Raw genomic sequence first — 23,716 nt, 5'->3', positions numbered from 1 at the left:
TGGAAGTTTTCAAAATTTTCAAGGATTTACATAAACCTAGAAGTTCACCAGAAGAAATAGAAAGGTGACATTAAGTCAAGTTTAAAACATAAAGCAAATTTAACTTCAAGATGAACTGTAAAACCAAACTACTTCTGGTTTTACTCTTTTTCTCTACCCTTAGGAAATGTGTGTCTGATTCAGGAAGTCCTTTCCCTTCTCTTTTCTTTGTTTCAGCCTTTTCCCCCCCCCCTCCTTTCTCTGATTAAATAACAGGCTTTCTTTTCCCTTTATTCTGCTGAAGGGCTTTAGTCATGTCTTTGGAGGAAGCGAAGGATATCAAAAAGCTTATAACCAGAAAGTCAACTTTTCCTCCTGTGTTTCAGGCCGGAGGAATGATGACAGGAATGCTGTAAATTTGACAGAACAGTTTAAGCATTTCAATGGATAAACAAAGGTTTGGTGGAGGGCGCAAAGTTTGACCATATCATATGTTTTCCATGCCTAAGAGTTATTTCTTAGGGCTCCTTTAATGGCATTAACAGCCTGTGGTAGGGAACTTTTTGCACAGTCTGCTTCCTCATCCCCCAGCTGCAGCTCAAGATCACTCACAAATTTCAAGGCTACCTATTTTGCGGACAAAACCCATTCCTGGGCCACTGTTCATACAGAACCTGGTGCATGCTTTTTTTCAGCATTCATCTGTGCCTCCCACTGATCATCCCACCGTAGGAAAAGCAAAAAAGGCTTCTCCATAAATATTTGATTTCTTAACAGCTGTGCTCTGGCATCATGCTTCCTCGCTGACATTGTGCGCTATGCTGCTGCTCTGGGTGGAGCAGCCACTTCTGTGCAGAGAGAGATCCTCACTCATTGGCATCTGGTCATTTATGATTTTTTGCATTATGCTAATGGTGGTGTCTCATATCCCTTAAGCAGAAAACACATAAATTGCCTCTGTCTTTTTCTGAGCGACTCCACAGGGACTCTCCTGAATTACAGTGCAGCTTAGTGGTGATTACTTTTTTATTTCTCCTCTTAAGAAAAGGATAAAAGGTTTAAGTTCTGACACAAACAGGAAAACACACTAAGAGGATTTATCCTGAAGGCATCTACTCTTTAAATAGTGATGGAGCAGTGTCAGTCTGTTTCCTACAAGGGCCAGAAGCTCCACCACTCTTTGTTCCCACAGCCTTTGTATGGCTAGAGGCAGAATATCCTATCACAGGCTGTCAGATAGCTCCCAGAATATGCAACTTGGTGATCATAGGCTGAGGAGGGACTCACTGCTACTAAAAGCATGAAGAAGTTGGGTTTCAGAAGGACTCGACTCTGCTCCCTTAAGGATAACACCAAGGCTTTATTCTGCTCCGAGGTAAGACTTGTCGAATTTACTAAATCAGTAACTTCTCAGCCTTCCAGACCCTGTTCCCTCCCTCTTGTTTTCTTAAATGAGAAACGACAGGAGGGGGAGCAAACTGTCAGAGTTATCACTAGTGGAATTTTCCAGCTTTACCAGTCAGGAAGGAGGGGGGAGAGACAAAAAAAAATGATCCACTGTCGAAAAACAACTGGACACAGTGCAAGCAAAGGCAGCTGCAGGATGGGCATACGCGTGCTTTGCATTGACTCAAGCTGTATGAAAATACACCTCAAGAATCTATTAACATGAGCCCATTTAAGGTTTTATTAACAAGGCATTCTTTTGGAAAATTATACTCTGTTACAATATAAATTGTTTCACCTTTTGTTCTGTTTAAAGATGTGTTCCACTGGAATAATGTTCCAGAGGGAGCAGAATCTTTACTTCAAATTGGAATAATCAGTTTTTCCTATTTTTGCTTTCATTTGATTAGGGGTCAAAAATTTGCCTTTTTCAACTTTTGCCTTCTGATGTCATGTAGATGTTTTTGATAATTATGTGTATTTCAGCTAAGTGTCATGACCAGACTAACTTGCACAAGCAGAGCTTTATATTAACCTAACTATAAGGAAAGAAAAAAATTATGTCTTATACCATTCCACAGGAGGAAAGCCAGGTCTAACAAGTCAAGTGATGTGTTCATACGGATGACGTGGCTAAATGATACTAAGTACTTCTACATTCACAAATGCATTATCCTAATCCACATTTTTCAAATTGTGCTCAAATCTGGCTCAGTTCTGTAGACTTGGCCGGCAGGGATTTGCAGGAAGCGCAGGCTCTTTCTAGTGGTTGCTTTCGGTTTGAAGGTGCTTATGTCTGGTAACCAGATTAAAATCCAGGGCAGCAGAGGACTGGTGGTGAAGAACAGCTAAACTGCTTACCCAGTTATGAAAGCTGGAGAAATTTAAGGGAGCTGGAAACTAGGACTTGTCCACATTGCTTTGAGGAAACTGAAAGCTTGTTTATGTATTCTAACTACATGCAAACAATAGACCATCGACCCAGTACTCGCAAACAGGCTCTCTCATCCCTCACTGGATGAGAGGAGGGATTCCAGAGGATTTCTCTCCCACTGGCTGGCTGGCAGGGCTCTCGCAGCTCTGCACCTCCAGAGCAAACATCAGGAGTGTTCGGGGAGTTGCTTTTAGCAGTTCTTGCTCCATGGCCATTTGCACACGCTGAAATGGCCAGTGCAACCTTTCTGGTTCCGAAGTCCCCCTGCAGCAAAATATCATGAGATGGGGTCATGACCACCAGCAGAAACAGGACTCCTTGCCTTGGGGAAAACTTTTCAAGGATTTCTTCCCCTGCTATTCCCTGTGTAGGGGCAGCACGAGGCCTTTACTGGGGACCAAAGAAATGTCTGCAATGGCATCAGATGCTGCAGAGAAGCACAATATGATGATCGTGGTGCAATCTGACGAGTACATAATACATTTTAATTTACTTTGATCAGGATGAAAGAGCAAGTACTTTCATTTTCCTTTGTCAAACATGAAGTCTTACTGAAAGGAAATCCAGGCAGCCAATAGCCCTGCAGATTTTACTTTTGCTACCTAGATCCTTGATTGATTTGTTTAGAAAAGAGAATCAGATCAGCAGGATTATTGTGAAATTCCTACTGGACATTTATACTTCTAGCACTAATGGTTTCCTCAGCAAATACAGTGTCATTATGAGTTTCAGCAGTGTGCTGTCAGGAAGGCAGCTAGGGCTTGCTGGAGTAAATTATTGTCCAAACTGCTTTTTGTGATTTTGTGACTCCTTTTTCATCTGAATGGAAGAATTCTGAGGGATCTCCCATCACCAGGTTTGCTCCTGTTTCTTCTCAGTGAAGTGATCCTGTCCATGCAATGAAAAGGCAGCTCACTCTTGGGAGTTAAGGCTTTTTCAGGCAGGGCTTTGCAGGGCAATTACAAAGTGATTCCTCATTCGGAAAGCCTCTGTGAGGCACAGCAATGTAAATGTCTCCAGATAGCTAGGAATTCTCTGCTGCTGATGCTGTTTTAAGATAATGACCAAACTATGATGAAAATTAACCTAACAACTCTAAGTGATGTTGCATTTTCAACTCTTTTAATTAATTCTTATTACAAAGTCTCTTCAGATGCATTATTCTGGAAAACCTTAGGTGGTAAGCTATGTGTAAGGGTTCATAATGATACAGCAGCCTCTTAATTTGACAGATCTTTCTCCCACCCAAATGATTCCAACTGCTTTGAATAAGATCTGTTCTGCTCTTATCTTGAATTACACTTCCATTAAGCAGCAAATTAATGTTGATCCCCTGGTTCCTAACATACAAAACATTCCATTTTATGTGTTATCTAGACTTTTTCACAAAAGCTTTTAGGAGATTACTAAAATATTCCCTCCCTTTGTTCCCATCTTTGCTGTGTATTCATACGTATATTTATACGTGGGTATGAATTCATATATATGTATAGTAATCTTCCCCTTAGGATATTGTGTATGTATGTCATAAAGGAAAAGGACGTTAACAGTACAGTACAATACAAACAGGCTGACTTTATGGCAGTCTTGCAGAAACTCCTGCCAAACAAAAGAATAAATAACAGCTGTGTTAATCAATGCCAAATTTAAAAAATAAGGCTTGAATTTAGGTGGTCAAAATCCCAGAAAACTGTGCAAACTTAATGCTCACAGAAAACAATTCCTCCAAGGACAAAGAGTGTAATGAAGGCAAATTTTCAAAAGTGCTTCTGTGACTTAAAAGCCTAAGTCAAAACTGACTTTCTGTGCAGGAGCATTTACTCTCCCTGTAAATCCATTAGGGTTTGTGCCCCTGAATCTTTCAGTCTTTTCTGAAAATGGGAGTGAGGTGACTGCCCACCTTAGTCCCTTTGGAAGTACAATCTGTAGCTGTCTGGCAGTCTGGAAAAGATATTGGTCCAAGCAGTGGCTGAATACCAACCAGGGATACCAATTCAAGCCAAAGAACTAGAGGTACAAGCATGATTATTCCCCTGTTTTACTGGAAAGACATATATCGTCCCTGTTTTGGATTAAACTCGTGAAGATGTGTTAGCCTGTTCAAGATCCTATGGAAGCATTTTGAATCAATTGTAACTGACGTAAATATAGCCCTTGACTGGAAATCTTCCAGAACGAGAGAGCTGCAACAGTTCAGCCAAGATGCATTATATCAAAAGCATGGATAAGTAATTCGGTGTCCTCGTGGGAAGGATAACATTACAGCTCCACAACATTCATAAAGCGCCTGCAGAGTGAAAGATCTAACACGATCATTAAAAGATGGATGAACGCCTGGTGAATCTTCACCTCCTATCATGGATCATGGCTCTTATCCAGGCAGGAGTGGGAAGAGGAGCATGTAGCCACAATGACAGAGGGCACAAGAGCTTAGTTGTATTCATTTGATGTGAGCACGTGAGCTTTCAAACATGATTTACTACGTTTGCATAGCAATATTAATTACTTTTTAGAGTCTATGCAGCCAAGAATATGTACAGGGTTGACAAAGCTCAGTTAGAAACATCTGCCAAACTCTGTAAGACTTAGAGAAGATTAGCAGTTTTATTACTCATGGTGTACCATAGCTTTAAGTCACGAACTAGCTTTTGTATTTTTAACTTTCTGTGGCAAAACATTTGTGTGATTTTAAAGATGTCACTTTACCTCCTTCTGTAATTCTTATCTGAGATCTCTGTGGTCCTGTTATGATGAATTAGCTCTTGCCCGTATTGTTAACTAAATGCTACAGAGAGTAGTTGGGGTGTTTAGTAGTTACCATATTCTTGGTTCTGCTGTTATTATCCATTACATGATGATTTGATATCTGGCTTCAGACTCCCAGCTGTGACTGAGGAGGACTCAGCACAGCTTAAAATGGCAGTTATCTGAAGTCTCCTTTCCTTTCTTCCTTTCCTTTCATCTGGTGTGTAGAGGAACGAAGCTGGGTTAATTGGCATTGATAATATACAACCGTGGGTTGGCTTCAGGGGCAGCGGGTTGGCCAAAGTAGATAAGGTGCAGCTGTGGCTGGTTAAGTGAAGTGGTTGAGAGTCAATGAAGAGAGAGCAGCTGAGGAAGAAGTGGAGAGAACACATGCCCAGGATGAGGCAAGACAAGGAGAAGGCAGCAGAGGGACTGTATGAAGAGTATGCTGGTATGAGATAGTAAAAAGACTTTATCACAGCTTGATAGTTTGGAGAGTGCTGTGACACTGGTGCAAACTCAGAAGAGTCTAGAACAAGCCAGAACAAATGAGTAAATGTCAAAATAGCCAAGGATAATCCCTTCCTGTAATACATGATGTCTAGCAGCGGTACTGTAGAACATTCTAGCATGGTTCTGGGCTGTCTAAGCTTTCTACTTCCCAGGAGAATGTGAATGGGCATTTTGCACCTCTGTTAAGATGCTTGAAACTAAGGTAATATTGTCCCTCTGTATCTTCTGAGTCCTGAAGGTTTCCCTCCAACAAGAGCCCATTTTCCTCGGAGATTTCCAAGAGCTATATCTCATTCCCCCAGCATCAGTACTAAGTCATTTAAACTTCCAAACTCTGTGCATAAGAGTAATTTGGCTAGCTTCAGCAGGGCTGCTTGTAGAATTACTCACGTCACTGAGGAACTGTGGAAAAGACACCATGTTTTGTAAATATTAGTGGTCTCTGTAGCTCTAAGAGCTTCAGGAGCTGCAGTATATTTGAAAAGCTAGCTTTGAAATACCTGGCATGCTGAAGCTTCCCTCAGAGTGCTTATAGATGACATATTTGAGATAAACCTCAAAAATAATATAAGCAGGAGAAAAAAAGGCAGCTGAAGTAAACTGGAAAGCTGCTGTGCATCATGTACTAGTAACCCCATTTAAGAGGTGATTTTTCTTATTCTGTTATTTGCCTTTTTTACGGGCACTGTAAAGAAGTGTAACTTAGTCGAACATTTCCAGCTCTCACTGGAGTTCAAGAGGTTTGGAAGCATCACTGATTCATTTGGCTCCTTACATAGAAAGGTCGCGTTTTTCACAGGCACATAGTACAAACATTTGAATAGAAATTAGAAAAATACCATTAGAAATTTAGGGTGTTGCCTTGACAATTCCCATGACGTTCCCTCTATCTCTTTAACATAAGCCTAGAAATCACTTCAAGATCACAGAAAAGCTTTTATACTCCATTGATGGCATTGTATAACCAAAGTATAAGAAAATGCATTGGGTTTATTTTCTTTTATTTCCTTTCACTTTTCTTTCCTGTGTTGAAGACCTGAGAATATAATAAACCAAATTAGATTTTGCAGTCCATTGTTTCCTCTGAAAATGGGAATTTCTGCTTTTTGGAGACCTATGATCTTCTACTTGGTGTTCCCTGGCTGTCGTATTTGTCTCCACCAAATTTTAGCTTCCACTCTTCATCTTCAGCTGTCCTCTATCCTTTCTTAGGGTTACATCTCCCATCATCTCACCGTGACCCTCCATAGTACTAGTAATGCTACTAAACTCATCTGGGAACTGAAGATGTTCACAGTTGCCAACACATTTCTGTACCTACATTATACATAAAAATTCTCTAGACCAATCTCCACTAGGAGTCTTCTACCAACTTTTGCTTTAAATTCAGCTTTATGCTTACACAGTTATGCTTTTAGAGTTATTGATGTCCTGAATGGGAGAGGTTACCAAATAATATACTGCTATTTAATTTTAAAGCAATTGCAACATCCTAAAATTTTGCCCAAAACCAAACTGAGTGAATTAGTAATAAATGAGTTGTTCATTGCTTGCCTCAAAAATTTAGATCAAAAACCTCTTCTAATATAGCTTGCTTTTTAAAGCTTGAAGGTGAAATGTGCGCCACATTAGCAAAACTTCCATTGGTTCAGCAGAGCCAAGAGGATTTACTTCTGTTAATACTGCCTAGCTGTTTGGGATTTTTTAGTAATTTACTTTTTTAGAATGTGAAGTGCCCTGGTTGCTTTGCCTCTGAGCTTTTTATAAATATTTAGAACTGGATGGAAAGAGGGTCTGGTGTGTGACTTCTTCTGATAAGGAAATATGATGGTCAAATGCTGTAGGAGAAACGTGAGAACACACTCATCACCTGCAATCCCCATCCCTCACCCTATGTGTTAGGTCCCCCTGTGCTGCACTGGTGTCACCTCCTCTCTGCACAGAGAGCCCTTATCAGCTTCCCTGCTTGCTCTGCCTCTGAGGAAGGCTCTCACCCAGCCCAGTAGCACTTGCTTTCTGTAAAATGGAAAAGGAAGGGAAAGAGGCAAGGTTCAGGGATGGTTGCAGATGGAGGAATGGAAAGGGAGACAGAGGTAGAAATGAGGCCTCACATTGCATCAAGACATCCAGAACAAAGTTACAAATTGTTCAGGACTTTGATAAGAGTTTTCATGTTGATGCACTTTTCATCATTTTCCACCTGATGCGTAACCATATTTCTTCACGTAAAGGTAGGAGCATGGTTTTACATATTCTTCAAGATTCACCTGCATTGCTTTATTCGTTGCATATTCTTTATAACGCTTTATTGAGTAGTCTTATTAACAAAAGAACAGCCTATTCAGCAAATTTGAGGCTCTTTCTGAAGTAACTCATACAAACTTTACCAATGTGCTTGAGTGAAAAAAAATAGAATTATGCACACATCTTGATTTTTATTTGGCTACAGCATTTTCCAGCAAATTTTTCATTCCTTCTGACTGATTCAGTATGCCACAAATTACAATACACCATGGAAAATACAAGCTGAGAGTTCAGAATTGCCTGACAGCCAACCCAGAGCTGCTGAGAAAAATGGTGAGAAGTACATTTGCTCATGAAATTTTTGTGATTTGTAATAACTTTAACATTAGCAGTACCACAAAGAAGGATTTTCTGAATTTAAACATAAGGGATAAATTGAGCCAGTGGCGTTGTAACAGTTTATTACTCTCTGAGAATCTGATCCAAGATTTTTATAGTGACTATGTGAAGTCGCTCCCCACTCTGTCGAAAGATTTAAGAGTATCTTCACCACATAAGCAATTTTTTCAATGAAGTGGCTTTAAAAGTTGTTGCTTTGTGTTGTTTAGCCTTAAAAGTTCGATTTTTTTGCTTTACATTGCTTCAGTCCTGTCCTGTGAATATTGTTAAGCACAATGTTCAAAATGTTTTCTCATGATTTGCAGGGTAACCAATACCATTCATGACTAAAATATAAATTAATACATTAGATAATTTACATATTCATATTTTGTAGTTCCCCATTGCCTTCCATATGCATTAAAACACATATAAAGGAAAACCCAATAGCTCATGAAGATAAGTACTACTTGTTTGCTTAGGTCCTGAAGCCTTTTAAAAAAATGTAATGGGTGGGGTGGTGACATTTACTTAAAAGGGTGCATTAATTATAGGAAGGAAGAAAGCAACAGCTGGGCTTCACTTAAAACTAAGCACAAAAAAAATCTTCAAAGATATATTGCATTACTTCGAGCTCCTATTTAGTTTACATGTTCACTCTCTAGAAGTATCCACCTCCCTTCGTTAATTATGTCAGGACCTTTAAGAATTTACACTTACAATGTATGTATTTGTATTAGATGCCTTCCAGCAGATAGCATGGTCCAGTTCTTTATCTTGTTACCTTAATTCAGCCAATATGTCTAAATTTGTCTTTTGAAGTATTTTAGAGAGAGAAACTCTTACAAATATTGCAAGTTCCTTAATGATCATAATCATGCTGGTTGAAAGGATAGCTCCTTTAGAGTGATCTTAAATAAAAATGAGTATATATTCTTTCACAATTGCCATATAAATGCAGGCAATGTTAGAAGCTATACTGAAAGCTGTAGAAAGCTTGACCCCTTATGTTTCAGTGTTTCATTGTGCCTGATGAGTATTTTAATATTTTTTTTTAGAAAATCTAGTTTGTGCTTCTAGAGGCGAAGAGCTTTTAACACTGTCCAGTTTAAATCCCCTGTGGGTTTTACTTGGTTTGCTTCTTTGCTTGTTGAATAATTTAAGCCTCATCAGAGCTCTTGAACCTGTGCATTTCCTGCAGTTTAAACTGGATCCTCTTGTGTTAAAAATAATGAGTCTGGCTAAGTGTGAGTTGCTGGCAAAGGCTTATCAATTTTACTGACAGAAGATTCTGGATTAGTCTGCACATTACCCTCCTTCTAACTTCCTTGGTATTTGTAGTTGCACTTGCATGTGTAGCGGTCTGACCTACTCCAATTGGCTTGAGACACTGCTGCCCCCAGGGAGTGCTTACAGGGCTGTTGCTTACCTTAGGAGTGACGCTGCCAGAGCAGTAGAAAGCAAAAGAGAAATACAGCTTTCCCACCGCCTTTTGTCAGAGCTTCCTTGCTACTACAGATAGCTCTCTGAGGAGGGACTGAGTCCATGCAGTGAACAGCAAACTTTGTACAGTATGAGTGTTTAGGCAGAATCTACTCCATTTGTCCTTCTTCTTTTTGTTTGTGTGACTCTGCTTCATCTTTGTTTGCTACTTCAGGTAAGACACTAGGTAGCTGCTTGCACCAAGCTGGCAGAATGAAACATGTCTGCCTCATGCTGTGTGGCTTAACTGAGTAATGCACACCAAGGACCAGCAATGTTACAGCAGTGAATCCAGAACTGCCATGCATTTTGGTTTCAAATTTAGTCCAGATGGAATTTGAAGGGTTTGCCTTGGATTTTGGGGTGCTCAGCTACTTAGGGATCCCTCTGGATGAGTGCCAGACAGCTGAAGGTTTTGGAGGCATCTGCTCAATAGGAGTGGGTAAATTGTACAGTGCGTGCTCAGTGAGCCCAGCACTCCTGGAGGCCTTCCTCAGCTCCAGGGCATACGTACAGTGAACTGTCACATCCAGTGGGTTCAATGCTCAGGCACGAATCATTTGTATTGTACACTCACAATAGATCAAACATTTCCTGGAAGCAAGGGATTTCCAAAGCCCACAGTACAAGGCCCACATGCCTATCTTTCTTCCTGGAAAACTTTCGTCTCCCCTAAATATGTAGATTTTTGGTTTTTTTTATTTAAAAGCAATTGGACTGAAGCAAGCACCAACACAACAAAAGAATTTGCCACTTCTAACAACAAAAATGTGTTGGAAGTGTTTAAGGTATTTAAACTGGCTGCTCACAACGAGCTTTTGCCTGCCACAACACGACAGTGTGTGGCCATGTCCTGATGCTTCTTGTCTTGCCCATACCCACTGAAAAGTACATCTCGTGTACTCTGCCATGATCTGCTCACATCCTTAAGTCTTCAGCACTCAAAACTGGCTTATCCTGTTTGCTTTTAATGTATATGAAAAGAATTCTTTTCCAATGCACTTTTTTTTAAAAAATGGTTAACAAAACATACTTTTGTTAGTGCTAATCATTTGGGAATCCCTGCTGCCCTTCAGGAACAGCCTTGTTAGGAGAAAGAAGACAAAATAGACTCCCTTTCAGATTTTGACAGATGCATTGAAGCCATGTAGTGCACTGTCTCTGTCACATCGCTGAAGTGATGTGATTGCCAGTATGGAGGAGAGGTCTGGGTCACGTCCCCAGAGGTCACTTGCCAGCAGGCAATACCTACAGAGTATATTCCCTGCACTCCCCTAGCTCAAAGAGTCTGATTGTGAAAGCCTTCACATTGAAATACACACACAGAGGGAGATTCTTCTGCAATCTCCATGCTCAGCCAAAGAGTGGTCACAATGTGGCCCTTGTCACAGGCAGGGGACTTCTGTACCACCAGTGAAAAAGTTATGTAAGAGAGAGCTGAAGAACCCACGGTGAAATGCGTTTTTAAATGTGGGTAGGTAACACTGGTGTGCAGACTCTACAATTGAACCTCCTGACTCATAGTAGTACCTTGATGAATTGCAGATGAGTTACAAATAAATGAAACTCTTTAAAATCCTTTAAATCTTATAAGTCTTTTCTCTTTTAAGTCTTTAAATCTTAAGACTCATTGAACAAGTCCTTTTGGTCCAAAAAAAATATTTGTGGAGGCAGAAAAGCATATTTAGAAGTAAAATAAGTGATTGACAGGAACATATTTTGTAGAACATTTTGTAGAATACAAAGACATGTGTAGTACTGAATTCCTGTGTTTTCAAGTCTAGCCAACACAGTAAGGTGGTAACTCAGCTTCTTTTCAAACCTGCCTTTGTAACAAAGAGCAATGAGATTCATATGATTTTGGAATTCTGCTAGGCAACAGGATGAGAAAATTGCTAATGAAATAAAGCCCTATTCTGCTTCTCACTCCAGCACTTTGTTATGAGGTAGGCTGGTTGACACCTCCATGAAATCTATGAGCCTGACAGGTTGAATATTTTCTATGCTAGATGTTAGAGAAAGAACAGGGATATTTTAGAATCCGCTGTCTATAACTTGCCTAACATCTGCAAGATTATCAGAAACAGAAGCATGCAGTCAGCGTTGGGGGAATATTGTCTGAGATATACCCCTCCCTGTGAGCAGAAGCCACCAAGCACGGCGAGAAGGAAACAAGCAGACAGCAAACAGTGCTGGAACAGGGTCTCCAGGAAGGAACCAGAAGATGAGAGATCTGGGGCAAAAGTGAACTGTGCCGTGAACTGTGCACAAAAATACTATTTCCAATTGCTGGATTCTTTCTTTCCCTGGAATTTATATACTTTTTATTTTAAAAAGGAGAAATACTGGTACATGACTGGTTCCTAACAATTCAGAACAGAGAAAGATACAGTTCTTCATAAAGAGGAAAATATTTTGTTTTGCTGTCAATGCAACCTACCATCCCCTTTTTTACATTTGGGAAGAGCTAAGCACGTGTCTATACTGATCGAATGATTGCAATATGAAAAGGTGGATCTTAGTCCTAAAATGACTAGGAGAATTTGCTTCCTTCATCTTCCCCGTTCCTATAAACGTGACTAATTGTGATGACGCTGATTCAGGACCCGTTGACTGAAATGAAGCGTAATGGCCCATAAGAGTGTGATGTCCTGTCTCTCTGTGTAAACAAGGATTAAATGCTGGTTTTAACTACAAGATGGCTTTATTGCTCCCATTTGTTTTATGGATTCTTTACCACCCATTACTTAATTAAACTGAAAACACAAGTCTGGTTTGATCATTACTCAGCTCGTGAGCAATCATTAGGTGTCACTGAACTAGTGCTTCCTGTCGTTTGACAAACCTTCACTTTGGGGATAGGATAAGAATTGCTTATTGTATTTGGCTTGACTATCCTGAAATCGATGTGTGCTGTCAGATCCTGAACAGCACACTTCTGCTTGATATATGGAACATAAAATATAGGTTCAGCAGGGCTGCTTAGCTATTGCATTTCTTCAGTGTTATAAACATACACCAGGGCAAAACCAGAGTCACACACAGTTGAATCAGCCTCCTTGTGCCCCATGGAAATACCCTGCTCCTTGAAAAAGTGTTTCCACAGGAAGCTTTCTACGTGATGTCATCACATTTCTCCTTAGTGGCATTCTTTAACCCTGTCTCCTGTGACCAGGAGATTTTATATCTTGAAATAGAGGAGCTGTTTGATAACACTGACCTTTGTAATATACCTTTCCCTTCGTTTTGTTTTTGGTTTTTTTTTTTTCTCTCCTTTTTTGAGGATTTGGATTTCTGTCTGCGTGGCTTGCTTTTTTTTTTTTTTTTAAATTTCACCTTGAAAACAATTTCAGCTCATTCAGTGAAGCCACTGTAATTTTTGCTCAGCACTTTAAGGTTCAGGCTCCTCTCCCAGCATTTTCCATCTGGGAAGCCAGGATCTGGGATCCCTCCTGTGTTTAATTTAGTCAGCCCTTCAGACTAGCTCACCACTGCCCATGTGTGAGGGAGCAAATGAAACTGAGCATGAGCTTCATAATGGCTACTTACCTAACAAGATTGGTTTTCAACTGTTCTGTAAGAGCAACAGATCCAGCGCAGTGAAAATATTTTATCTTTGTAAGCTTCTCTACAGACTCTGAGAAAAAGAGCAAACAACCCAGGAAACCTTGAGGGTTAAAGAAGTATCAGCAACATAGTTTTTTTCTGCTACAAGAATTCCCAGGTGACAGGCAACCTGGGCTTGTTGAGCTATTTCTGAGACAGGCAGGCAGCTTGTTGAGTCAGCCCTCATTCAGTATCCTTCAAGAACAAATTAAAAGCAGTGAAGAATATGCTTTGCTTCCTCAGGATATATTACCCTCCCCCCAGAAAAAACAAAAAAAAAAAAAACAAAAACAAAACAAAAAAAAAAAAAACCAAAACAAACCCACCAACTGTTTCAAGTAGCTTTGGTTGGAAGAAATTGAGACAACTGCCATTATCACCTAAAAGCAAGGCCACTTCCTCCAGGACAAAAGCCACAGGTATGTGGGTCTCTTCAAACCTGTGAGCTTTTAATAGGCAGGCTCAGAATAATTGCAGATTTGCGCCAGACCACCTGGAAGCAAACTTCAGCTGTTTACCAATAAGGATAAAGCACCTCTGCCTAACCTTTCTTGTTACAGGAATTTTACACAGCTTGATTTAATCTGGGCTGAGATAACAAGCCTCATATAAGAGGTTCTCGGGAGACTTTGTTCAGCTGATTTTCCAAATCGGCTCTGTACTTTTAATATTGTTATAAATGCACATTAATTACTCAGGAACCTTACATGTATTTGGTAAAGCTGGTTGTCACAGCAGTTGTTGCCATGCTACGTGTTGTGTTTTGCGTTTAGCTTTTTGGTATGGTAATATTACAAAATAGCGTACTTGCTGTGGGGAGAAAAGAAATGACCCGCCAAGCCTCTTTCTTCCTAATATGGTGAAATAAAAAGCCTTGGTTTGAGCTGGCTGAACTGCTGATGGAGTCAAAGCCCAAGGATTAGTCTGGTGTGGTACACAAAGAGCACAAGGGTCACGGTCAAGATTCACACTGGGAGGGCAGGATGTGTTTAAATTCCCTGACCATGACTGAATGATGGAGGCAGTGATGCTATCAGGGAAAAAGCCCTCTTCTCATCCCAGCACGGGTTTGATTCCAGACCAGCAAAAGCATTCCTTCCTACAGTTGCTGGTGTGGAAGCTCTGGGCTGTGCCATACAGCAGATGCAGGGACTTATTTTTCAGAAAGGGCTATACTAAACAGGAATATGAATTGCTCAATGCAACGGTAGGCAGCGTGGGGGTCTCGGGCAGAGCCCCAAGCTAAAGGAGAGGCTGGTGAGAGACAGGCTGCACGCCTGACACCAGCGTCTCACTCTGCTTGTACAGTGCCCAGTGAAAAGGGGCCCCAGACCCTGTTAGAGTGCCAGGAAGTTTTGCCTTTTTCCTTATTTGTTTAAAAGGTGATAGTGAACACAAAAGCACGTAGTTTTTCACAGCAGTAAGCAACTGGCTGGTGGGAACTGTTTCCCCTGTCCCCAGCAGCTCCCAGCTGAGGAGATGAGGTTTTTCTGGTTACTTCTCAAGGGTTTTGCTTCTGATGGTTAAAACCTCTGCTTGAGGATGCTCGGTACAGTATCAACTCATGGCATTTAAGTCCTGTGAGACATGATTTTTTTGTTTTCTTCCCCTTGCTGATGCAGGGAAGATCATTCCAGATGCAGGTACATAATTCCAGTAATTACGCTTTATCAGTACCCCAGTCATCTGAAGTTTTGCAAACAAAAGCCAACTAAGACACTCGCATCTCCCCAGAGGGAGAGCTGCATGGAAAGCACTCAAATAGCTTTAACCACACTTGTGTCACAAATTCTTCTCAGATTTGGTGACTGTGGCTTCTTCTAATTAAAACAATAACAGTTTCAGTGCTTTGTTTAAAAACAAACAATCGTTTGCTGTTTATGAGGAAAAAAAGGATAAAAACGCTGAAGATAGCACTTCTTTTCCCAGAGGATGTCTCCACAGCATCATAGTACATTTTCTTCTGCTGAAATACTGTCACCCATCCGAAAACTTTGCTCCCTAGCAGCTGGGCAGGTTTGGCAGCTGAATCCTTGGTATTACACCTCCCTGTGTTCAAAAGAGAGGCAGAGGCCTGAGCTTTGCCTTTTTAAAGCACTGATAATGTCTACCGCAGGATTTATTGTGCTCCATTGTTTACACCACAGCTCCCCAGCCTGGGGCTCAGAACTGATCCAGAAGGAATGGCCTGGGACCACCCAGCCAAAGTGAGGAGGCTCCAGGAGCCCCGAGGAGGCTCCAGGAGCCCCGAGGAAGCAGCCAGCCCTTTGCTGGTGAGGGAGGATGCAGCAGAGGCAGCCACACAAAGGGGGAGAAGCATGCCCAGTCAGCTTTATTAAATAATATATTGCTTATACAGCCATTCCAAAAAACTTTGACAAGGAGGGAAATACTGAAAAGGAAATATCTTTCTTTTTTTAGTGGAGTAAAAGTGATGCCTGTGGTTTTAAACAAAGGCCTGTTGGCAGGATGATGCCATAAAGAAAAGGAAGAGAAAGGGAAACTGCATTTGAATTAATTCAGATAAGTGAAGGCCAGAAGACCTTATGACAGAATTTTCCATTAATTCCTGTGTCTAGTTCTCTGCAATAATTACGTTATGTCCTAACTCCTTTGTACAAATATTGTTGTAGTTATTATTACTGTTTACTGTAACTACTGTAATTACACTTAAAAAGCTGCTTACAATATTGCAGCCATAATAATGTGAAAGAGCAAAGTCAGACAAGACTTTTGTGGTGGGTGTTTTATAAGATTTTGAATGGACTTGTATAACTGTCTTCAGCTGCAAGGATTTACAGTGGGAAAAAACAAGAACAAAGGAGGAAGGAACAAAATTCTTTGTTTTGATTCCATCACTGTATTGAATCGTTAACTTGAAATTTGATTTTTAGTGAATCATAATTTTTTTTGGAACCTGTGATCAAAACCTTCTGTTTGGCCTAAAACATACTATTTCATTTCAAAGACAACTTTTGTTACTATTTTTTTTATTTTAGTTTAATTTAAGAAAATTGAATTTTTTTAAAAGGATTATCAAATAAGAGGTCATTATTCTTCTGAATTAACATTTTTAATTCTTCTCTGAAGCCAAGATGAGTTTGTAAAGTATTTCAGGGTTCTCAAGTCTGATTATTTTTCCCCAAAGTCTGCACTGAAGCATTTCAGCCAGTAAGCAAAACAGGAAGGGATGGAAAGAGAAACTGAGGCACAAAGAAGCTAAAGTACTTTTCCAATGTTTCATTAGACAGATATCAGTGTTAGAAATAGAAATTACATCCCCTAGGTCCCCCTCTAGGGCATAAACCACTAAAGGACATTAAAGAGAGAGATTATTAGATGCAAAACAGATTTCCAGCCATAACTGTTTTGAGCAACAGATACCATGAAGATTGCCAGAACTGCACACTTTGCCTCCAACATCTTGTTCCCTGCTCCGTGGTACAGTCACCAGTGAAGCCCTAGTTGTGTGCTCTGTTTGCAGGGTACAAGTTAACATGAGAGAAAGATATTTTTATTTTCATTGCTATCTCTTTTCAGAAAGTCTCTCCCTCGTTGTCGAAGAATTAACAGGATGCTTTCCAATGAGTCAGCACCTCCTCCTCCATTCAGTCGCTCCAGCTCACAGGCCTCCATGGACAGCACCTCCATGGAGGACTTCTGGTGCGAAGTGGAAAGCATCAAGGAGAGCAGTGAAGATGGATCTGAAGAAGCAACGCTCTTGGAGTTCAAACCTGCTGATGGTGAGTGCACAAATACCTCTCCTTCCTCACACCTTGGCTTTGCCTCACCTGTTTAGTCATGCCCTGATCTCCCATCTTCATGCTACCACCAAGTATGAGCAAAAGTGCTAGGCTGGGTCTATGATCATTGTAGCTCCACTTCCTGAACATCACAGCCAGTGTACGAGATGTCACTGGAAAGACACAATAATTTGGTTTATGCACTGCTGCAGTTAATTTACTTCTGAAGTGAAGTGTTTTGCATTGATTTCATTCAGGAGAACACATATTATGTAATTCAGAAAAGAGAGGCACTAAATGAAAACTTTGCCTCCAGCAATAAATAAACTAAACAAAACCATATAAAAGGACAAAAAAGTTCATTTGGTAGATTGGAATTCTCAGTTTTCTGGCTTTTAGTAGGATATATCGCAAAAGTTATGAAAGTCTCGAAGCAGTTTTTAGTTAGATATCATTTGGTACTACCAGAAATTTGATAACTGCCTGTTTCTCTGAGATTGCCCAATTTAGATGTAATTCAAGGAGAGATTAGAGACAGATCTGAATATGTGGATGCCTACATCATTCAGACTCCCTGCTTGTTAAAATTCGTTCATCACTTATACAAACCATGCTGAAGGTATTACTACCTCATTCTGTTACCTTAATGTTTTCCCCTGTCCTTTTTTGTAATGTACTTGGAAAAACATGCGGTAGTCTGCACTAGCTTGTTGTAATGCACTTTTGTGTTAGATGATTTGATAACATCTAGAACAGTACTTCTCATTTTTTCCAGTTATGACCCCTCTTACAAATACATTATATTGTGCAACATGAAATACCAGGTGTTACTATAGGATGAAACCGAATTTGAGGTCACGACCCACTGATAACTGCTGCAACTCTTTTGTGGATCGTGACCACTAGTCTGGTAACTACTGATCTAGGGATAGATTTTGAAACAATGGTGTGTTCTTTCCATACAATTATTAACATGAGTGACGGTGTATTTTTCTTACCTTGACGTGCAATGAGATATTATTAATTCTGCTACCAGGAAAAAGGAGGGAAAGGAGAAAAAGGAGGTTGCTACTTTCTTAAGCAACCAAATACGTAATCATTCCCAATAAATACCCCACACAGAGATATCTAGTTCCAAGCATGTACCATTTCCATGGGGAACACCTCCTACTCACTAGTTCCCAGTAGGGCTCTCCTGGAACCAAAAGGAGACGACCTCCATTCGCCAGAAGTCTCAGTCCACTCTGAGGGTTATAGTCTGACAGCTTAAATCCAAACTGCACTTCTTTGTGCTGGCCTGTGGTCTCAAATAAAAATAGATTGAGTTGTAACATTGAAACTTTGTGTTTATTGTTATGGGAAGGCAGAAAAACAGTCTGCCTCAATCAATTTGACCTTATTGGGAAAATACATCTGATCATACTCCCTAGCTTGTAGACCCCAGAAAGAGATTGTGAAACTCTTGACATCTCCTTCATGCAATTGTCAGCCTGAATTGGGTGTCCTTGAGTTGTCTGTGCCATCAGGGGAATGTCATATACCTGTGAGTTACCAAGCTGGGTAAGTTAGTAGGACAAGGCAATACAGGAGCCCATCTTCCATGTTCTAGGAAACTTTTTTCAGTTTCATCACTGCTGAGCTGCAGTCCCATGTTATTCTTTGTCCAATTACACCTCATTACATTGCATCGATTTTTTTCCCCTCTGTCCTGAATTAAAAATGAAACTGCAAGGTGAAATGCAATACATCTCCACACTTCATTTACCTTCATACTATTGTTTTAAACACACATATATTGCATATACCCATACACAACCAAGCAGTGCTTGTCCTAGTTAATAACTTCAGGAATATATTCAGTCTGGAATTATAAATCTTGGAAATAATGGTAACTTCTATTCAGCTCCTTGGTAATACTCCTTGCCAAGAATCAAAACATTGAAAATCGATGTGGAAGTCCTCAGGGCAAAATAAAAACAGATATTCATCACCCTTTTGAGATGTCTTTGAGAGGAAGAGACGCAGAATCCTTAAGAAGGAAGCCAAAAGGTGATAGCAGCCAGGCACCACTGGTACTGTCAAAACCACATGATGTTTTTTTTCCCAGACCATGTGTGCAAGGAGAAGACATTAACACACTTACTCTGTTGATATTAATAACTACAGTCAAGAAAGAACAGAAGATTGTAACAAGTGATACAAGGGATGAAAATGTAAGGGAAGAGGAAGTCATGGGGTATTTAAGATGGGAGTGATGTGCAGAACTGCTTTAAAATTTGGTGTTACAAGGCTGGGATGCTTTGAGTTATTTGAGGCTATATCTGAAATTCAAAGAAAGGCACACCTCTTGCCTAGCAATCTCTATGAGAGAAAGAGAACCTTCTCAATTATCTGTTTGTCTTCTGGTGGAGCAGAATCAAACACAGTATCAAGACCCTGCTGTATATGTACCTACCACTACAAAAATATTGTTTTGTAAAACAATATGTTTTTCTTTTAGTCCTCATTTAAACCTATGCGTCATAAAATTTTGAGGGTTTTCGAATGCAGAAATTCCTTCTCTGTAATAGTTTTACTTCTCTGGTTGTTGTTGTTATTTCTTAGTCTATTGTTTGTGAGTGGTTGGAACAGGAAAAGGGCAAAAGCCAGAGAAAACAAGTCACAGTGGTGGCTGGTAAGCAGGCAGAATTTCATGTCTGTTTTATTATTGTTCATAGCATCATGAAAGCCAAGTTTGATTAAAAACTGAATTCTTGGAAAGAATGTGTCAGGAGGACAAAAGCCAAAATTAATATAATTAGGAAACTGAAACATGAATGGATGTGGCTAGAACAGCAACACATGGAAATGAAAAAAAACCTTGTTAGAAAGAAGACTGAGGAAGGCAGAACTGTTGGTTCAAACCTTACAAAGAAGGGAAAAGAAAAGCCTGTCATCCTATCGGTGGATACAGAAAGGATCAGAGTAGAGACAAGCGGTTTCATGGGATACAGGGCTGGTCGCACCCTTGCCTAGCAGAGCAAGGGGTTTAGAAGCAGATATTTTAGTAGAGCTTTGTAAAGAGACAAGGCAGTTAACAATGAAGTCAGTGATGGCACATGTGTAGGAAGCTTTCACTTGTCCCTACAGCCCAGTCCTGTAATTTTCATTTTTGTGTATCTAACTGCCAAAGTGCAACAAACTGGTCTCTATCAATCTGCCTGCATTCTGATGTCAAGAAAAGGCAATAAAGGGAGAGTGGAAATACCAACCTGCCATTAAGACCAGTGCTGGGACAGGAACAATAAGTGCATTGACTAGTTGTTTTACAGAACATGCTGCACATTAATCCATTTCCTGTTTGACGTGTTTATGTGTAATATCTCTTCTTCAGCCAAAGCTGGAATGCAATTATTGTCTTGTCTCAAGCAGCATAGTGCTAAGCTAGGGTTGTTCACAGAACTAAAATGAAGGACCTCAAAATCTCCTGTGTGAAGAGAGACTTTAAAAAACTGTGACTGCTTGCTTTAAAAAGCAGACAAATAAAAAATCAATGATGGCAAAATTTAAAATTGCTAAATAATTTGGAGAAGGTAGATTGGGAGCTTCTCCTTGTTTTACAGTGACAGGGGATATTGATTTAATGTAACAGGCAGCAAGATGAAACCCTCCATTGGCTTTGCATGGCAAGATTTGGGGGTGGGGGGGTGGGGGGTGGGGGGGCTGCAGGTGTGGCTCTCTGAGAAGATGCCGTAATCTTCCCACATATCAGGTAGATCCAGAAACAAAAATGCTTTTTCACACAGTGTGTAATCTTTCTATGGAGCCAGCTGTGCTGTTGAACCAGTTGAGAAACAGGTATTGAATAGGATTTAAGAAGAAACTAGTCACTAATCAAGATATCAAGAAATGCTAGGATGCAGGGTGCTAGCCAATCTTTAATTATCAGAAATTAGGATGTACCTAGCATGCAAGGATAGCTATTTCTTCACCTTCCACCTCTACCTGAACGCTCTGATACCTACCCCTACCTGACCCTTGCTTTTTAGTGAACAGCTCTAGCTCTTAATCATCTTTTTCAAAACAGGCAATTGGACTAGGCAGACATCACACTTCTCTCAGTGTGGCATCTTCACTAGGTGTCTGATTACCGGCTGACTCTCTGGCATCTCAGATCTCATCCTTAGTGTGCAAATACATTATTGTGTTGCATACACTGCTTCAGCATTTTTGCTTACTCTAATTGGAATACCAATTAAATTTCTACCTGCGAAATAGCCTCATATGGTACAACATGGTAAAAATGGTAACTGAGGGGATTTATGCTCTTGAATGAGGCATTAGTTTTTAGCTACCTTGCTGTGTCAGGCTAGTTATTCTACTGCCTTCTTCACACGAGTATGTTGATGCACAGGTTAAAAATGTCTCTTCAGTTCTTCTAAGCCCCACCTGTGAAGACACCGCCAAACCAAAAGTTAACAGTATGTTGACAAAACTAAATTAACTTAAAGTTGTGGCTTAAGATTGGGAGTAGAGGCTTCCCAAGGTAAAGGCTAAGGCAGTGGTCCATCATGCTACCTCCCTTCCTTCGGTCCCTTCTCCCTGCCTTGACAGGCCTGGTAACATTCTCTTCCTCCACAGAAGGGGAGCTGGAGGCAGAATGGCTGCAAGATGTAGGTTTATCTACATTGATCTCGGGAGCTGAGGAGGAGGATGGCCAAGCCCTGCTGTCCACTCTGACCCGAACTCAAGCTGCCGCCGTGCAGAAGAGGTACAACACCTACACTCAGACCCTAAGGAAGAAGAACAAGCACACAGTCCGGGATGTGCGAGACATCTTTGGCACCAATGAGTCTTCTGTAAGTAGCTAATACATCCTAGGGAATGCTTTTGAGCTTAATTTTCATGCATTTCACAAGTAGGTTGTCAAAGCTTCTACCAGACAGGAACCCTTTTCTGCTGACAATGTACAGACAGACAGTAGCAGTTCCTGACATTAAGTCCAGACTTTTAATGCTGTATTTATTACATTTTGAGAGGTAAGGAAGAAACCATATGAAATAGATCGTGTACACTTTTGCAACTAACCTGTAACATAATGTTGTATCTGTTGCCAGCCTTTCTCCTGCAATCTCCTATCAAGACTAACATTTACTCCTTTATTTTTTGGAAACTGGTGAGTTACTCTTGGCAGCTATTCAAATTTTTGCTGGTTTCTGGGGACACTTGCTATTTACTCAGCAGTCTCAGTGGTGAAGTAAAACTTCTGTAATGAAGCAACTGGGGTTCAAATATGCATAAGCAATTAAACACCTGCCAGCATGATTGCAACTGGTACACTGGCAGCTACATTTCACTTTGAAGCAAATGAGAATCTAGTAACTGTTCATTCACTTCATGGCTTCAGAAAACAGCATTACATCTGCTGGTTTCATCCACGTTTCCATTAAAATAGCCCTAAATGCACCAGTTCCTATCCTTACATGTTTTGACTGGTGAATGCAGTCAAGTATGTGAGTTCAGTCCAATGCTCAAAGCAACATGCATGACTTCACGTATGTCACTCATGGTATCTTAAATGGGAGTCACCAATAAGCTCACAAGCTCATCTTTGCAATTAATATTAAAGTTCTTGCCATTATAAAACTCCAAGAAGCTCTTTTTCATTATGCAATTGCTTTGTCCTTTTCTATTTGTCCTGCCTTCTCTTCAAGCCTTGGTGTCCTGGATAAATTTAAAACTTAAAATTAGGAAACAAGATTGTGGCTGCATAGTTATATTAAAATTACAAAGATGTAGTGGTTTGGGAGTTAACTTGCTTGTCTCCAGTTTAAGTATCTGGCCTCTTTTGAACTTCTTGCACATATCCCACAAATATATCCAGAAGCATTCAGTAGTTTCCTGGGGGCAGAGTTCCTTGCATGAGAAATCATTGTGCATGTTTGCATGAACATTAAAAAGCCGATGTCACTTCTTACTAGATTAGCACAATTCTCCTGATTCAAGTGTTTGTAAACCTTAAGGTATTTAAACTTTTTTTAAACCATAATAAAGCTAAAATCTCCTAATAAATTTCAATCAGCCAAATAAATGTTGTACCCATTTTGTTGGATGAGCACATTATTGATCTGGTTTTGACCTGCTTATTTTTCATCTCAGTTTCTCACTTGCTAAAGGAATAAGGAGCTTCAGAGCCATTGCCCTTCAAATCAGTTTTACCTGCTCTGAAATTCAACACACTTAGTAGTTCTGCATTGTGAAAGTCTGGGAAATAAGACTGAATACTAATTCTTCTTCCCACGAAAAAATGTGCAGTTCTGCAGGATGCTTACCTACATGTTAAACACAGATACCCAAATACAGCAGCAGAGCGCACCATCACCTCCCTCCAATGGACCAAAGAATAGATTGTATTTCTAAAAGCCTGCAAGGTTCCCAACACCCTTTTGGCATTCCCATTGACCATTGCTCCTATCTCTGCTGCTTATTATGGGATTTAGAAACTTTGTCCTAATTAATCAGCTCCTCAGGGATAAACACACTGCAGGGGGTCTTGTGCCCTGGCCTGAGGGTTTCCCTAGCAGTCCTTTGTAAGAGGTATCAGCTGAAGCAGTCCCTCATGCTCTGCTGCCTCTTTGGGCATGACTCTACAGCTGTCAGTGAATCT

General features: G+C 40.4%; 1 protein-coding gene across 1 annotated transcript in view; it reads left to right on the top strand.

Annotated features, from left to right (window-relative positions):
- The first annotated feature begins 1,128 nt into the window (after positions 1-1,128).
- The window catches only part of ARHGAP28 (Rho GTPase activating protein 28), a 54,499-nt gene continuing 31,911 nt past the window's right edge, over positions 1,129-23,716 (top strand). The window contains exons 1-3 of the mRNA XM_040587506.1: positions 1,129-1,354; positions 16,868-17,070; positions 21,691-21,908. Of these exons, the coding sequence (XP_040443440.1) occupies positions 16,902-17,070; positions 21,691-21,908 (387 nt within the window). The 5' untranslated portion in view covers positions 1,129-1,354; positions 16,868-16,901. The remainder of the gene's footprint in view (positions 1,355-16,867; positions 17,071-21,690; positions 21,909-23,716) is intronic.

The sequence above is a fragment of the Falco naumanni genome, chromosome 3 (assembly GCF_017639655.2).
Source record: "Falco naumanni isolate bFalNau1 chromosome 3, bFalNau1.pat, whole genome shotgun sequence".
In the NCBI taxonomy this organism is placed as follows: Eukaryota; Metazoa; Chordata; class Aves; order Falconiformes; family Falconidae; genus Falco; species Falco naumanni.
The sequence above is the reverse complement of the archived record's forward strand: the minus strand, read 5'-3'. Positions and strand labels throughout refer to the sequence as shown.